This window comes from Nuphar pumila, chromosome 12, assembly GCF_984573655.1.
Source record: "Nuphar pumila chromosome 12, dmNupPumi1.hap1.1, whole genome shotgun sequence".
NCBI lineage: Eukaryota > Viridiplantae > Streptophyta > Magnoliopsida > Nymphaeales > Nymphaeaceae > Nuphar > Nuphar pumila.
Window position 1 is genome coordinate 94,798,752 of NC_143260.1, and position 17,517 is coordinate 94,816,268.

The 17,517-nt window shown below is 38.9% G+C and overlaps 1 protein-coding gene across 1 annotated transcript; it reads right to left on the minus strand.

Moving 5' to 3' along the window:
* Window positions 1-2,556: 2,556 nt before the first annotated feature.
* GA2 (Terpenoid cyclases/Protein prenyltransferases superfamily protein) lies at window positions 2,557-17,072 on the minus strand. The gene is made up of 15 exons (XM_089981916.1): window positions 17,055-17,072; window positions 16,663-16,746; window positions 15,628-15,750; window positions 12,462-12,768; window positions 12,201-12,384; window positions 9,537-9,754; window positions 9,316-9,436; window positions 9,008-9,105; window positions 8,699-8,919; window positions 8,451-8,563; window positions 8,215-8,313; window positions 7,924-8,139; window positions 7,661-7,829; window positions 7,333-7,578; window positions 2,557-2,877 (listed from the first exon to the last, which is right to left on the minus strand). Exons 1-15 carry the CDS (start codon window positions 17,070-17,072, stop codon window positions 2,557-2,559), a joined length of 2,538 nt encoding a protein of 845 aa, XP_089838042.1.
* Window positions 17,073-17,517: the final 445 nt, after the last annotated feature.

Sequence of the window (17,517 nt, forward strand, 5' to 3'; positions counted from 1 at the left end):
AACTAAATACTCTCACATTTGTAAATGTCCACGTGAATGTCCTCAAAAAATAAATGACACACAAGAACATTTAATAACTTGCGAAAGTGGTACTGTATTTGCAAATGTCTCCCTACCTGTGCCATTTTTTTTAATGGAGGTTTACACATTTTGGAGACATTCACAAGTAAGAGCTGTGAAGGCCATACTATATTGAAAAGCTAAGCAAAGTGTGACCTTTGCAAAAGGCAACTTTAACTTCAGGAATACATTTTTCTTTTGTGGCTTATAATCAAGATGGACATGATTTTGTGGATAGTTGTCCTGTTACAGTGCAAGGACCAGGACGATCAGGATGGGGCCATTTTATGAGACGGTGTGTATAAGCCATTTATAGGCTGAAAGAGTTTAAACTCTGACATGCTCACATATAATACATATATGAGCTGGCATTCCCATATATACAGCAATATAAAGCCAACAAGCTATAGTTATTCCTGATGGTGGTTCCAAATCAGAGGAAAAGGATCTCTTAAACTGCCTTTTCAAAAGCACAGAGATAGAAACCAGTATCCTTGTTCAATCTGGGATTCTCAGTTGAAATTTCCCTTCTATATAAATTTCAATAAGATCAGCATTTTATGACCTTAGCTAATGGAAGATGGGAAAGATGTTTGTGTAGATTCTAGAGTTAGGGCTGGACAATGGGCGGGTCAGGATAGCCCGGACTGTTTAGTGTACGGGCTTGACCAGGCTCATGGACCTAACAGGTGGGCCGTCAGTTTTGTATTAGACTAGGGCCTGACCGGCACTGAGACTAAGCCTGACCCGGTTGGTTACTTCTTGAAGAAAGTAACACTGCTACTGCTGTAAATGCACGTCTGATAATTGAAGATAAAAAATGGTAGACTACTTTTCATATTTTGAATCTTTTGATATAAGTTTTGATTATAAAGGTGCAAGAAATTTTTGTTTAAGTAATGCAATGAATTTTCACAGTAAAACACCCTGTTGTAATTGGGAAGTGGCTCTAGTGTTTAATCAGAGTTGGTGGGGCCTATGGAAATGACAATGTTTCCACCTACTCTTCTAACAGGGCACTGCACCCACGTCGCACTTGCACCCAGGCAGGTGCGACACTTGGACACAGCTTCCATTGTGTTAGGTAAAGTCAACCACACCGAGATTCATTTCTATCTAAAAGTAGATGTTAACCCTAATCAAGTTCATTTTTATTTATATTATATATACATATACATAAACTCATACAAATAGACGTAGTGTTTACTTAAAACTGTTAAAAATTATATATATATATAATTCCCGCACCCAAGTATTTTTAAAGTGCCGCACCGCCGCATCCACATCCGCACCTATTTGACATAGGTTTCCACATTTAGTAAACGCCCATATGGTCTGTTTGAGTAAAAACACTTTCTATGGCCTCTTAAACCGCGAAAGAAGTGAGAGCATTTCTCATCCTGAAAATGGGTGGGCTTTATGAGTAAATGACATGTCTTAGCATAGATGGGCAAAACCATTAACCAACCTTGCGTTCACAATTGCCCCTTTGAGAAGGATAACCATGCTTATTCAGGTTAACAATTTTTTCTTCATATTGATGCATAACAATACTTTTCATAGCCTCAAAGGAGTTTGGCTTAGTGGGATGGGACCTAGGCCGCTAGGCAGGTGGTCTAGGTTCAAGGCATTACCCCTTGTACATACCAAAGTGTGGTGACTCCCTGGGGGCAATGGGATAAGCCCAGGGAATTTTACGCTGCCAGGACAACAACTGTAAGTATGGCAGGCAGGGCCAGAGTGACTAGGTCTCTGATCCAGGGGGTGGTTTTTCTGTGTAAATATTAAAAAAAAAATGCTTTCCAAGATTCCAAAAGTCATCCTAAATGCATAATCAGAAATGAACTTGGAGTTTTCCCCACTTCTCAACCATAAAAAAGGGGGACAGTGTGGGACTGTTAAGCGTGCAAGTATGGTCACAGGCATGTCCCTGCCTCGTGCAGAATGATTATGCGCTCCAAGATGTCATTGGAATATGTAGCCACATTTTTCTAACCTAATTGGTGATACTCATCACCCATTGATGGGATGTGTTCATCATACAACTGGAGTTGCTATGAATGTCTAAGGACTAAGGCTCTGTTTGGGAGCCAGTGTCGGAGTGGAGATGAGATAGGGGATGGGGGTGGAGAAGAAAATGGGTGATGAGGGTGTGCTTGGCAACAGCATCCTTGTGGGACAGTGGAAATGGAGAGATGAGAGGTCATCGCCACTCCTATCTCCCAAATCGGGACTGCCAAACAGCAGGGGCATAGGGGATTCAGTGAATCCCCATCTCCCACTCAAATCGGTTCCCAAACAAAGCCTAAAATTCACCTGAAATAGAGAAGCATGGTCTGAAGAGGAACCTTTCCCCGCCTCCCTAGGTGAATTAGATACAGGATTGCACCAATCAAACAATGAATGCTTCAGAGGAATATAAGCAAAATCTTTTATGTCGTTACTCGTATTATTATTGATGAAAAGAACATAATGAGTAAAATACCTTAGAATAAACTAAGCAGATATTTCTTTTGCAAAAGTGAGTGCAAGAGGAGCATGGATGACCGCATGAATGGCACTCATCATCTCTTTTGGTGATGTGAATCCGTCGGTTTTGGCATAAAAGAGGTGCACGATTTTGCACATCTTCCAAAACAGATCCTTACATGCTCGAGGGACCTTGCTACCTTGCGTCTGCACCACTTGACCCATTAGTTCCTGCCTGCATTCATCTATGATGCTTCTCATGTGTCCAATTGCCTCTTCTTTTGAATCACATCCCTTGTGTCTCATGTACAATGATATGCTGTTCAACTTTCCTTCACTGTCTTCTCTCTGTACATGGATTTCAGTTATGATATTTGTATTCCATTGTTTGTCTTAATTCATTTTCCATTCAAATATATCCACGTGAAAGAAAGTATAAAACAAGCAACCCATACCAATTCTGAAAAAATAAATGCTTGTTTAGGGCTTCAGTTTTTGTTCTGTTGAGAAGGTGTTTGGACCGTATGAAAGCACAATGATGCCTTTTACTCTGATTATAGAAGATCAGATGGTGTGGTTCATCTTTCCTTAAGTATGCCTATTGTAGAGAATGGATGATTTCATGATAGCAATAAATATCCACAAGGTTTTTTAAATACCTGGTAATTTTGTCATATTATGCCTGGTAATTTTGTCATAAATATCCGCCTGTGTAGTTATACACTGCCGGTCCCAAGCCCGGATAAAGGAGGAGGGTTGCGGTAGGCCTGTGACAGCCAGCATAAAAACTTTGTCATATCCTATGAAAATGAACCAATATGAGAATTTCGTTGGGGCGTTCCCTACTGAGCGACGCGCTGTACTCTCTAGGCCCGGAGGCAGTGATAAATGTGCAAGGGTTGCTAGGTCGTCGCCCAGAAGCGACGCGTCACACCGGCGCCCGGGTGTGGTGTCAAATAGGCAAGGGTTCCCTCACTTTGTTGGACGGGTGGGGGTAAAGAAGTTAGTCCAAGACCATAAAATTAGGTTAGCCACTTGGAACATAGGGTCTTTAACTGGTAAGTTGGTAGAGTTAGTAGATGTTATGTGTAGGAGAAAGATTGATATTTTATGTCTTCAAGAGACCAAATGGGTAGGTGAGAAAGCTAAAGTGATAGAACCTTGGGGATATAAGATTTGGTATACAGGAATAAATAGGAATAGGAATGGAGTAGGGATTGTTATGAGTCGTCAGTTTATAGATAATGTAGTTGAGGTCCGTAGGAAGGGTGATAGAATTTTACTTATTAAATTAGTATTAGGTACGGATATTATTAATATTATTAGTGTTTATGCACCTCAAGTAGGTTTAGATGATTCCATTAAGCATCAATTTTGGGAAGATTTAGATGGAGTAGTACAAGAGACATCTTATGGAGAAAAGCTTTTCATCGGCGGTGACCTTAATGGACATGTAGGCATTAGTAGGGATGGATTTGAGAATATCCATGGAGGCTATGGTATAGGAGAAAGAAATGAAAGTGGAGAAAGGATTTTAGATTTTTGTTTGTCCTATGATATGATCTTAGCAAACACTTGGTTTAGGAAGAGGGAGTCTCACCTAGTAACATTTAAAAGTGGGGTTAATACGAGTCAGATAGATTTTTTCCTACTTAGAAAGAGAGATAGGGGTTGTTGCATCGATTGTAAGGTTATACCAGGAGAAAGTGTAGCTACACAACATAGAGTCTTAATTTTAGATCTTAGAATTAGACAATGCCGCAAAAGGGATAGACATAGGATAGATCCTAGAATTAAGTGGTGGGCACTGAAAGAAGCTAAACAAGGAATGTTTGTAGAGCAGGTAGTTAAAGAAGTTGATTGGTGTCTCGAGGAGGATTCAGAATCAATGTGGAATAAGATAGCGGGTGGTATGAGAAAAGTAGCTAAGGAGGTATTGGGTGAGTCTAAAGGCGGTGCACCACTAGGTAAGGATACATCATGGTGGAACGAGGATGTCAAATTAGCTATTAAGGTTAAAAGAGAGTGTTATAGAAATCTAAGAGTCGTGATAATGAGAATTTGGAGAAGTATATGATAGCAAAGAAGGAAGCTAAAAAAGTTGTTCGAAACGCGAGGGCTAAGGTATATAAGGAGGTTTATGACAAGTTGGATACCAAAGAAGGCGAGAAGGATATTTATAGGCTTGCAAAGATGAGAGATAGGAAATCGAAGGATTTGGGTATGGTTAGATGTATCAAAGATGAAACGCAAAGGGTTTTAGTCAAAGATGAGGAGATTAAGGAGAGATGGAAAGATTATTTTGATAAGCTATTTAATGATAGTCATGCTCAAGATCTTGGAGACTTCTCCATTCCTTTTCATGAGATAAATCGTGACTTCATGCGCAAGATTCAAAAGAAAGAAATTGCAGAGGCTTTGAAGAAAATGAAATCAAGAAGGGCAGTTGGCCCAGATGGTATACCTATCGAGGCTTGGAAATGCTTGGGAGAGAAAGGTTTAGAATGGTTGACAAATCTTTTTAACTTGATTTGGCGAACAAATAAGATGCCTAATGAGTGGAGGAAGAGTACTTTGGTGCCTTTATATAAGAATAAGGGTGATATACAAGATTGCACAAACTATCGTGGTATAAAACTCATGAGTCATACTATGAAACTTTGGGAGAGGGTGATTGAGTCTAGGTTGAGGAAGGTTGTCATGATATCGGAGAATCAATTTGGTTTTATGCCTGGAAGATCAACTATGGAAGCTATACATCTTCTTAGACAACTTATTGAAAGATATAGAGAGAGGAACAAAGATTTGCATATGGTTTTTATTGATTTAGAGAAGGCATACGATAGAGTACCTAGGGACGTTCTCTGGTGGACAATGATGAAGAAAGGTGTTTCTCTCAAGTACATTAGTATAATTAAAGATATGTATGAAGGAGTAGTAACCAATGTCCGCACTTGTGGAGGGGTGACAACCAATTTTCCGATAACGGTTGGGTTACATCAAGGATCTGCTTTAAGCCCTTTCCTATTTGCGATAGTGATGGATGAGCTTACGAGATCAATTCAAGAAAATGTACCGTGGTGTATGTTGTTTGCTGATGATATTGTTTTGATTGATGAGTCTAGAGTTGGGGTTAATGCTAAGTTAGAATTATGGAGACAGACATTGGAAGCTAGAGGTTTTAAGTTGAGTAAGAGTAAGACTGAATATATGGAATGTCGGTTTAGTAAGCAACGAAGTAGTGATGGGAGTGTAGTGAAGCTTGGTGAGCAAGATATACCGGTGAATGATTATTTCAAATATTTGGGATCCATCATTCAAAAGTATGGAAAAATTGATGGAGATGTAAATCATAGGATAAAGGTTGGGTGGATGAAATGAAAAAGTGCTACTGGAGTGCTGTGCGATCGTAGAATGCCATTGCGGTTGAAGGGAAAGTTTTATAGGACGACTATTAGACCCGCTTTACTATATGGTACAGAATGTTGGGCTGCCAAGAGACATCATATTCAAAAAATGAGTGTAGCTGAGATGCGGATGCTTAGATGGATGTGTGGAAATACAATAAAAGATAAGATTCGGAACGAAGAGATACGTAAGAAGGTAGGTGTTGCACCCATTGAAAATAAGATGCGAGAGAATCGTTTACGGTGGTTTGGACATATTCGGCGAAGGCCTAATGATGCTCCAGTTAGAAGGTTGGAGAAATGGGAAAATATATTAGTTAAAAGAGGTTGGGGTAGGCCTAGGAAGACTTGGATGGAGATGATAGGAAATGATATGAATGCTTTGAACCTCACCGAGGACATGGCGTTGGATAGAAATGATTGGAGGAAAAGGATTCATGTGGAAGACCCAAAATGAATTTCTTTTTTGGTTCATATCGCTGACCCCAATTGTTTTGGGATGAAGGCGTAGTTGTTGTTGTTGTTGTTGTTGTATGCTAAAATAATATTTTCTAATGTTTTTCAAAAGTTTTAGTTTGTAGCAAGATTTCCAAGCCTCACTATAAGAGAATACTAGAGGACTTGATATATTTATTTTTGGAGTCTACAATTTTTTTGGAGGATATTTCAAGGTTTTCTTGATTTTCCTTTAGTTATGCATAGAGACCACATCTCAAAATGTTCAAGAAATTCACTGGCAGAGAATGCCCCAAGTGGGGATCATAATGACGTTTGTAGGGTTTGACCGTTTGAGGTGTCATTTGAAACAGAGTATGTACTTGTGCATGTCTATCTAAAGATATAACCAGCGGTCAGGCAGGTCATGCTATCTGAAACTTTTCACAAACATGAAGAACTTGAACACCTCTAAAAAGTGAAAGGTTAAGAGACTTAAAAGACAAGCTGTCATTGAAGAGTGTAGATATGGATCATGACCACCGTGGACATGGATTCATGGCCACCAGTTGTAAGATGGGAGACATGATCAGAGTTGTTATGAAGATGTATCACAGTTTATGCCTGCATAACTTGGAGAGGCTGATCGCAAGATAATGTTGGATATATTGGGTCTAAGGCTTAGTTTATTTAATCTAAGGCAAATGCAGGAAACAAGGAAAAGTTGGTCGCTACTCCACCTGAAAATCCAGCAGTAATGTGGCTTCCTTGTAAAGGTTACCTGTCTTAGATGTATACATCTTTCCAAAAATGCATATTCTTGTTTCACATATACAGTCATGAGCTTTCTTTTATTTATTTATTTTCTTAAGCATGTCAAAGGAGGGTGGCAGGCGTTCGAACCTTTCTCAGAGATATCATGAAAAACATATTGGGATACAAGAAAGCAGGTAGAACTAACCTGAAAACCTTGAATATCATTGAGGAGACGCCCACATGTGCTGGTAAGGTAGAAGAGATGTTCATATTCAGGAAGTCTTACTACCTCATCTGAAACTTCTGGCCCAATGAAGTAGAGTGCTGGCAGAATAATGGGTCCCAAGGCAAATGATACCCATGAATTGTCCATATACTCGTCCAACGAGGGAACTTTTTTATCCATGGTCCACTCAGTTTCTTTCATCATTGACCTTAGCAGACGAAGCCACTACCACAATATCAAGATAAGTGATTCTCTTGGGAAGGAAATATAAAAAACTGTGCAGGAGAAAAATTAAATATAATCTTACAATATGTTTCAGATGGCTTCTGACATTCCGTCCCTGCCAAGACATGGCTGCAGTACCTAGGTCATTAATTGTACTACGGAGTGTGGAGAATATGATCTCCACTTGTGTAGAACAATCAGCAGTAAGACAATTGTGGGACCAACAATCAGCAGCTGAACTTACATCCAACCTGCAGAAAACACATAACAGACATGAAAACAACTCCTTGTAACCAGAACTTTTGGAATAATTATAGGAGCAATGAGATATAAAAGCTAGCGTACTTTTGAACTAATTCAATAAGATATGATAGCTCTTCTCTAGAGCCACCAATATCAAAAAAGTCATCAACTACAGTAGTAAGGACACCATTCTTGGCCCATGACATGCGAGCAGTAGTCATCTCAGGAGCAAAAAGTGTTGCTGCTGCAGAGAAGTAGCAATAAGACAATTTTTGTCTGGCAAATGTGAGCTGATCCAACCTGTTTTCTTCAACCCATCTGTCAACAGAAGGCAACAATAAGCTTTCATCTTTCAAATAGGCTATTTTCCCACCATGGCATGGTTTAACATACCTATCCAGTTGTTGCAGTTCTTCACGGTGTGTGGATTGACACATGATGAAATCTTTAATGGCCAAGCCTATGAAATCATTATGGATAATATTGTTGATCCTGGAGACATGAGGCAATAACAGATAATTTTTGGATTAGAAAGATGTGTTTGTGTGATGCAAGGTATTGACAGGAACTCCCCCGTGCATGCTTGTGCATGTTTGTGGATGTACATGCATGTGTAAATATGAACTCACCTGTATGATGTTTTCCGGGTCTGGATACAATCGGCATTGCAATTCTCTATGTTTCTTCTGTTTGCAAGACGTTCCAGAGTCACGTGGTAAGGAAACTTGAGGGCATAATCCACCTGAAAATTGCCCATACAATAATTTGTGAGCTTCACATGAAGCATATCTTTGAAAATGCCTGCATAACTCGAACCTGTCATATTAATGCCTACTTATAAATGTTCAAATTTTCAAACCATAATTCTAGCAGTTACCTCTTGCATAATTTCTGATGTGAATTTATCGGTTTGTGTAATCTCTGAGAGTTTTTGTTTCAGAAAATTACTAGACCAGGATTTTAGTTTCTCAAGGGCTGGTTCGTTTTTTATTACCAAAATTTGTGAAGCCCTGTATACTTCCAACATAGCAGTTATATCACTGGGGTGATCTTCCATCCAGGTTGAGAACATTGTTTCCTTACACCTGTCAAAGACATCTGCACCATACTTCAAAAGACTTGGCCATCATCTAGCAACAACATTTTACACGACTTTACATAGAATTCTTTTCTTTTCAGAAATTACCAGAACAAATATCATATCCATTCATACGAAGGTGTCGAAATGCCAGGGCACATGTGGCCATGTCCGAAAATAAATCTTCATCATTTTCCAACCAGCATCTGTTCCTCGTCAAAGAAAAGAATTTCAAGTATTGAAGAACTCTGAAAGAAGATCAGGAATCACTTGCACTACAAAGGAATCATGATTCCCCAGAATTGGTTAGGAATCACAATTCCCAGTCATGGGACTCATGACTCCTATGGCATGATAATCCTGATCCCTAGTCATGGGAATCCCAATTCCTTCAAACACAGTGCTGAATCAATTACCTGTAGGTATCATCCAAGATGCTACCAATTTCATTTCTAAAATACCGATCAATTCCTAACTTCTCAATACTGTCAATCAACAACAGACGGGCATATATATCCAGAGGGTAAATGGTTGGAACTGCAAAGAAGTTAAAATAAAAAAAGGAAAGAAAATAAGGTGCAGAAGTAGTTAAAAGCATGCAAAATGGATTTTTATAGGCATGTCATGTTAAAGATACCTGCATTTTCAAATCTATGTAAAAGAGACGTTAAGTACTCGAGACATCTTTCATCTTGAAGGTTAATAAGAGCAGCTGCAGTGGTTGATGGCGAATTGAAAAGAGATCCATTCTTCCTCTGATATTGCATAACCTCTTCCCACTCTAGAAACTTGCCCAGTCCTTCTGCAAGATATGCCAAATAGGCCCTTTTCCCTTTTGAGTTACTCTTTGAGATTCTGCATAAACGAATGTCATCAAACATTGTAAGTAACAAGACACAAGGAAATCAGATAAGAGCAGGATCTAAACTATCAAGTCAAAATTTATAATAGAAAATGACAACTTAGTAGACAAATCCAGTATTGATGACAAAACCACAAATTCCACATAATGTAGCATGACGCCCAAGATATAGACAATATAATTTGCTGCAATATGTGTCATATATCAGCTACATCACCAGCCAGAATTCAGCGAATTTCAAGAGAAATGAAGAAACCAACCATTTTACTCAGGCAAATAGGGTTCGATTTGGAAACTAATGAACCAGAAAACCATAAGTTATCATCAAAAGAAAATGTTTAGTGCTTTTGCAAGTCCTAAAGTTTCATAGGAAAATTGAATATTCGTATAAGAAACCTTCCTGAAAATACCAACCTGAATTCCGCTTCATATTATCACCAAAAGAAAAGTTAGAAACCATAAACAGCACCCATGATCAAGGGTATATGGTCAGTAATACTCTATCAGCAGAAAAGCCTAATGGAGCAGAGATGATGTTAATCTTTACTCAGTAAATATTAGTAACCGATGGTTACTCCAGTTGTCCAATTGCATCCTACATCCATGTTTCATGACAAATGGATTTGGAATTGACTTTGCAGCTATAAAAGAAGGGGGGGGGGGGGGGGGGAAAGACCACGGATTGATGCTCATTTGACCATCATCATGGCTTTAACATTTTGCTTGGTTCATTTTGCACTAAAGAACCACCAGCCATCTGCTTTAATGGAGACCTTCCTGTCAAAGTGTAACATGGGGTACTAGAATTGTCACAAACAGAATGTTGATTGTAACCTAAGACGAGATGATAAAATTGAAAATTTTAACAAGAAAGAAGACTCTAGATCAGGGTTCTCTCAGTCATGTGCCACCATAAGTCAGTCTGCTGCACATGGGACCTCAATTCAGTGGTCAGAGAGTACTTCGGTTTACTTCACCTTCTAGGAGGCTGGAAAGTGCTTTCTTTCAGACACGGAGTGATTCTCACTATAGATGGTGTTAGAGGTTTCTAACACTGCCAGAATTACAGTTACCTGCCTCTAAACGGGTTGTCTGACTCTCAACAGAACTCAGGTTGTTGTCATTTTTGGTTTTGGTTCAGCTTTTCTCGGATGGCATTGACCATTTCCAGAGATTCTCATGGTTTCTTCACAAAGCATCCGAGCTTCGGATCTGTGATTTTACTGATGTAGCCTTGGGTTTTTGGGGGCAAACTAATACATTGAGGACAGAAGACTAGATCGTCTATTGCAGAGGCTTTCAGATTCTGTGGAATTAACATAAGTTGCAAATAGGTACCAGAAAGAATAGGGAGTAGATAGCAGCAAGAACAGGAGAGTGAACAGGGGAAGACCTATTTCTCCACACTTGGCTTAAAATCTTCCCTGCTGTACAGTTTCTATATAGATTGCGATGGGAGCAACCTTTTACTTGTGGTAATCTAGACTTAGTGCTGAAGGCTTTTTGAGTTTCAGCTGGTCACAGGGACTGCTCTCTATTAAGTGCTGAACTCATTCGTTATCTGACAATTAGGATTTCAGCTTCGCTAACAAATAGCATGCTGCAACAAATGACATTCTTTTGGCCTTGGTTCAGTCAAGTACAGACTTGATTACAGATGTTTCTGTATGGGGGAGGCTTAGTTTGACCTTCTCGAGAGTGGAACAAGTTTTCTTTTCTTATTTTATTGCCGTCTTTTTTGTTTCCTGATTTTTTGTTCTTCAAAGTCTCGCCTGGTGACCTCTTCACCAGCTATTCTGTTATGTGCTAATTCTTCCTATTAATCAGTGGCGGAGCCAGAAGTTTTTTGTTGGGTGGGCAGACTTCGGGTGGTGATCATCGACCTCTGTCGGTGGCGCAGTGGCACGAAGCTTCCATGGTGGTGAAGATCATACATCGAGATCGAAAGCCTGTTTCGGTAGTTGAGCCACCTCCTTCTCGGTGGTGATCCAGCAGCAAGCCGAAGGTCTTCCAACTGAGGTGCCTCCTCAGCTCTCTCTCGGAGGGGACGGTCCTCGCCACAGCATCTAGGCAGAGCAACTCTGTATCGCAGGGAGGCGTGATCTCCACTCATGCACGACCCTGCTCTGATCTTCTTCGACAAGCATTCGCAAGGAAAGAATGCAACCTCCAAATCGTGGGGAACGAAGAAGAAGACCCGAGTCATATCATATTTCGACTCGGTTTCTAATTCTGGGGTGGGCGACCGCCCACCCCTGGCTCCGCCACTGCTATTAATCTATTATCTTTATTTCCTTCAAAAACAAGAAGAAAGAAAGAAGAGAGGACTTTCCAAATGATAATAGCATTGTAGATCACGACATGCAAATTTTGATATTACGAACCGAGGACAACAAAAAAAAACATTTCAAAATAAATCACATGCATGAAAATCCATACCTCCTAAATTCTGAGTTTCTCTTATTAAGCATGCGGCTAACATGGTTTGAATCTAAAGGCAAATTCAAGTCCAGGTCTCTTGCATATTCAAGCAGTCCAGGGAATAAGATGTCAAAACCAATTGGAGAGTGCTGCTCCTCACCCTTGATTGCATCCTCAAAGTTGGAACGAATGAAATACAACCCTATACCCAAAACGAAAAAAAAAAGATACGGTAAAAGAGAGAGAGAGAGAGAGAGAGAGAGAGAGAGAGAGGGGTACCCTTTTCAATGTGTTGATCACCAGCATTCCACTTCTTCAAAGCAAGGACACAAGCCAATGTAGAGGCCAAAGAACTTCTGAGAAGAGAGTGGCTTTGATGGTGGAATTCATCAAAGGAACCATCTCGACGCTGGTTTTCAAGTATCCAATTCAGGCACTGAGGGAAAAGAGGAGTGTGAGATAAACCCACCATAGAAGATGGGATCATGGCAACCCAGGCAGTGTCATATGCAGAGACAGACACCTCCAAAGTATGAAACATCTCCTTCATTCTGTCTATCCTCAAATGAACATCCTCCTGATTTCCCTGCAATTGATCCTCAAGAGATCAACAAATGCAGTTGACATATGCATCAAAATGAAGAATAAGAAGACGACGTGATCAAACCAACTATAAGAAAAAGCTCATGAAACGTTTTTCTTGAAAAAAAAAGAACAAAGAAGATGATGATGATACCAATGTGGTATTCAGGTTTGCTGGATGATTTGGTGTCCCTGCATGCATGGAGAACAGAGGATAATAAGAGACTGGATATCACAACTTGCTGCATCTAATGATTGCTGTTACTCATTACCTGATGCAAACAGCCTCCTTGAGGTTGGTCTGGTATAATTGTGGACATTGGTTTTAGTGGGATGTAGACTTGGGTACCTGGAAACTGACATGGGTGCAGAGAGAGAGAGAGAGAGAGACGAAAGTGAGAGAGAGAGAGAGAGAGATGCAAATCCCCACTAATAACGTGGAGTGAGGGTGAGACCAAAGCAAATCCCGCTATGAAGCTGCGAGCCTTAATCCATAGCTAAAATACCTGGGACGCCAAGTTTTCTTTGTGCCCAATCAATGATTTTCTGTGAGGCATTTCAGGCAGTAATCAAAACAAGGCAATATATACTACAATCCCAAGTCGCAAATTTCAACGAAAATGAAAATGTGCTACATGGACCACATCACCACAGAAACTTATAACAGAAACTAAAATCACCAACTGATAGCGTAACAATGGCAAGTTTCTTAATCCGAACAAGCGCCCTAAAGGCTCGTTTGCATGTCACGGAAGGGGAAAGGGGAGGGGGGTTGCCAAACCCCCGCTTTTCACGAAAAAAAACGTGTGTCAAAATCAACGTCAAAAAATACTCCCTCCCCGGGTGGCCGTGGTAAGGTTTCTCGTTCGAAGGAATCAGATTTGTCAAATAATTAAAAGAAATATAAATTACAAATAAAAACTTGGTTAGGCAATCAAGCCCACATTGACGATGAGTTTTCCCTAATATTTTCTTATATCTTATATACTCTTTTGAAGATCCTTACATATTTTTCAATGAACACAGTAACACATCTTTACATCTTTCATTTGAGAGTCTTCAACTTCATTAAGATAATGATAAAACAAAGAATGAGGAGCAGTTGCATCAGTTTCTATCGAGAGCAGTTATAATAACTTGATAACTTCAGCTCTTATCCAATCATATCAGATAACACTCCCCTTCAAGCTGGGAAGGTCAAGTCTATCATTCCCAGCTTAATGATGATACTTTGGAACCGATCTAGAACAAGAGCTTTAGTGAAAACATCTGCTAGTTGTTCCTCACATCTTACAAATGGTGTTAAAATAATGTTAGCTTGAACTTTTTTACGAATAAAATGACAGTCAACCTCTATGTGTTTAGTCCTTTCGTGAAAAACATGAATTGCAACATGATTATCACATTTGAGTTGCATTGGCTTGTCATGACAAAATCTGATGTTTTTGAAGATATTCATTACCTATATAAGATCACAAGTTGTCATTGCCATTGCTCGGTATTTTGCTTCTGCACTTGAGTATGCCACGACACTTTGCTTCTTACTTCGCCAGGTAACTAGTTTTTTTCCAAAGAAAGTACAATATCTAGAGGTTGATCTTCTGTCAATTGGATCTCCTACTTAATCTGTATCTCGATATCCACTTATATCAAGAGAACTATTTTTTTTCAAAAGAATACATTTTCCGGGTGAGCTTTTCAAATATCTCAAAATATAATGAGCCATCTCAAGATGAATAGTTCGCGATTTATGCATATGTTGACTCAAGCAATTAACTCCAAACGTAATATCTGGCCTTGTGACAGTAAGATATATGAGACGACCAATGAGTCTCTGAAAGCTCTTGACGTCTTCTACTTATTCGCCTTCTAGATTCCCCTCCTTTTTGTTAACTTCAACTTCAGTGTCCATAGGCTTTGCACCAAGCATTTCTGTAAAAAAGAAGATCCAAAACATATTTTCATTGACACAAAAACATACATTTATCTGAATGAGCCACTTCTATGCCTAAGAAGTATCTCAAACGTCCAAGATCTTTAATTTTAAATTTTGCATGTAACTTTGACTTGACTTTTTCAACCAGACTGACATTATTTCTTGTTATTATGATGTCGTTCACGTACACAATTAGAACCACAATTTTTTCATTATTGTGCATGACAAATAGAAAGTGATTTGAACTACTCTTAAAACCAATTTCTATCAAGGTTTCACTCAGTTTTGCAAACCAGGCTCGTGGAGACTGTTTCAGCCCATACAGGGACTTTTTTAGTTTGCACACAACGTTTTGTTTTCCTTTAACTTCATATTCGGGAGGAAGATCCATGAAAACTTCCTCTTCTAATTCCTCATGCAAGAAAGCGTTTTTACCATCCAATTGAATTGTAGGCCAACTTTTGTTACTGGCTATGGCAAGTAAAATTCGAATGGAATTCATCTTTGCAATTGAAGCAAAGGTTTCAGTAAAATCTACCCCTTCTTCTTGAGTATATCCTTTGGTAACAAGACGGGCTTTGTACATGTCTATCTTTTCATTACTATGATACTTTATTTTATATATCCAACAAATTTCTTTTCAGAGGAAAATTCAACAAGTTCCCATCTCTGATTCTTTTAAAGAGCATTCAACATTTTTTTCATAGCCTCTTTCCAAATTTGGCTAGAATTGGATTCTTCAAAAGTATTTGGTTCTTTACAAGTATAGACAGATAGAAGGTAGTTTACATACTGAGGACGCAAATTTGAAGAAACCACATTTTGTTCAATAGGATATTGAGTGGATTGTGAAGCACAATAAGGGTAGAAATTTCTGAGATGAGCAGGACGTCTACTTTTCCTTTGAAATTGTCTGAGAGTAGTTACCTCATTGGTGTTGTTACCCTCTTCTTGACTAGTCTCCATGTGTATCTCAGCTTGTTTATAAGCTTGATCATCTTGATTAGCATCTAGGGCTGACAAAACATACTTCAAACTATCAGACTCTCCCTGACGACCAACATCAAATATATGAGAAACATGATTCAAATAATATGGCTTCTTTTCAAAAAAGGCTATATCACGTGAGAAATAAATTTGTTGACCAATTGGATCATAGCATTTATATCCTTTTTTAACATTGGATTAGCCCATAAAAACACATTTTAAGGCTCTTTTCTGAAACTTGTTTCTCATATGCCCTTGAACATGAATAAAGCACTTGCAACCAAAAACACGAAGATGATTAAGAGAGTGTTTTCGATTCTTAAGAACTTCAAGAGGTATTTTATTGTTCAAAGAAGAACTTGGTATTCATTTTATAATATAGCATGCGGTGGCAATGACATCTATCCAAAAAACATGAGAAACATTCATATGAAACATCAAAGCTCTAGTTATATTCAACATATGGCGATTCTTTCTCTTAGATATGCCATTTTGCTAAGGAGTTTCTGAACAAGTGGTTTGTGGCAAAATCCCATTTTTACTCATAAATTCTTTTATTTCTAAATTATCAAACTCTCCTTCATTATCAGATTTAAGAGTTTTAATTTTTGCATTGAACTGAGTTTGGACCATACAATAGAACTCCTTAAACATTTTGACTACATCACTCTTTTGTTTGAGAAAGTAAATCCATGAAGTTCGAGAGTAATCATCTATGAAAAGCAGGAAATATTTATATCCCAAATATGAAGTAGTTGGGGCAGGTCCCCACACATCAGTATGAACTAAATAAAAAACATTGCTAGATCGTTTATCACTTATTTGAAACGACAATCTAGACTGTTTTGCATATTAACATGCGTCACAAGAGTCAACACAAACTGGTAATTCAGGAAATAAAGATTTCAAAAAAAAATTAGCAGGGTGCCCCAATCTTTCATGCTATAGCCAGTTAGCATCAATGCCTTTGCACACTATGTAGGATGAGTCTTCAACATCTAGCCAATACAAATTGTTCCATTGTATAGCTCTACCAATCACAGTCTTCAAACTCTTTTCCTGAAACACCATGTAATTAGAATGGAAAACAACCACACAATCAAGTTCTTGAGTTATCCTTTTAATAAATAAGAGGCTTGCCGGCAAATCAGAGATATACAGAACTTGAGAGGTTCCATTTTTGAAAAAAATAACTTCACCTATTGATTCAACAGTAACCAGTCCTCCATTGGCGACTCGAACAGGTCCTTTATTGGTAGGTTTTAAATTAGATAATCAAGGCTTACAACCCATCATGTGGTCAGACACCATGTTGTCCACTATCTATCTATGAGAACCTTCAAACAAGAAAAGGGCAAAAACCTTACCTTGTTTGCCATCGACATCATGCTTATCCTGTTTAGTCATTACAACGTTGGTCTTCCCAAATTTTTGAAGAAGATGTTCTAGGTCGTCTATGGTGATGTTCCAGTTGCCCTTAGCTGCATCGCCCTGTGAATTCCTCACCGGTCGGCCTACTATTTCCCATCACTTTTCTTTAATGTGACCCAGTTTTTTACAGTGGCTACACCAAACACGCCCGCGACCAGTACCTTCCTGTTGCTTTCCTGCATCTTTGGTGGTCATTTGAAAGGTTTTCTTTATAGTTTCTGATGTGGAACCAGTAGTTGCATATGCCATTTTTCATTTAATTTGCTTGAAACCTTCGGCTCACAACTCATCACACATCTTCAGGTTTGTTCTCGATGAATAATGGAGCAGACTGAATTAATACTAGGTAAGGTTTATGCCATGAGAATCTGTCCACGCAATCCTTCATAGTCTGATCCA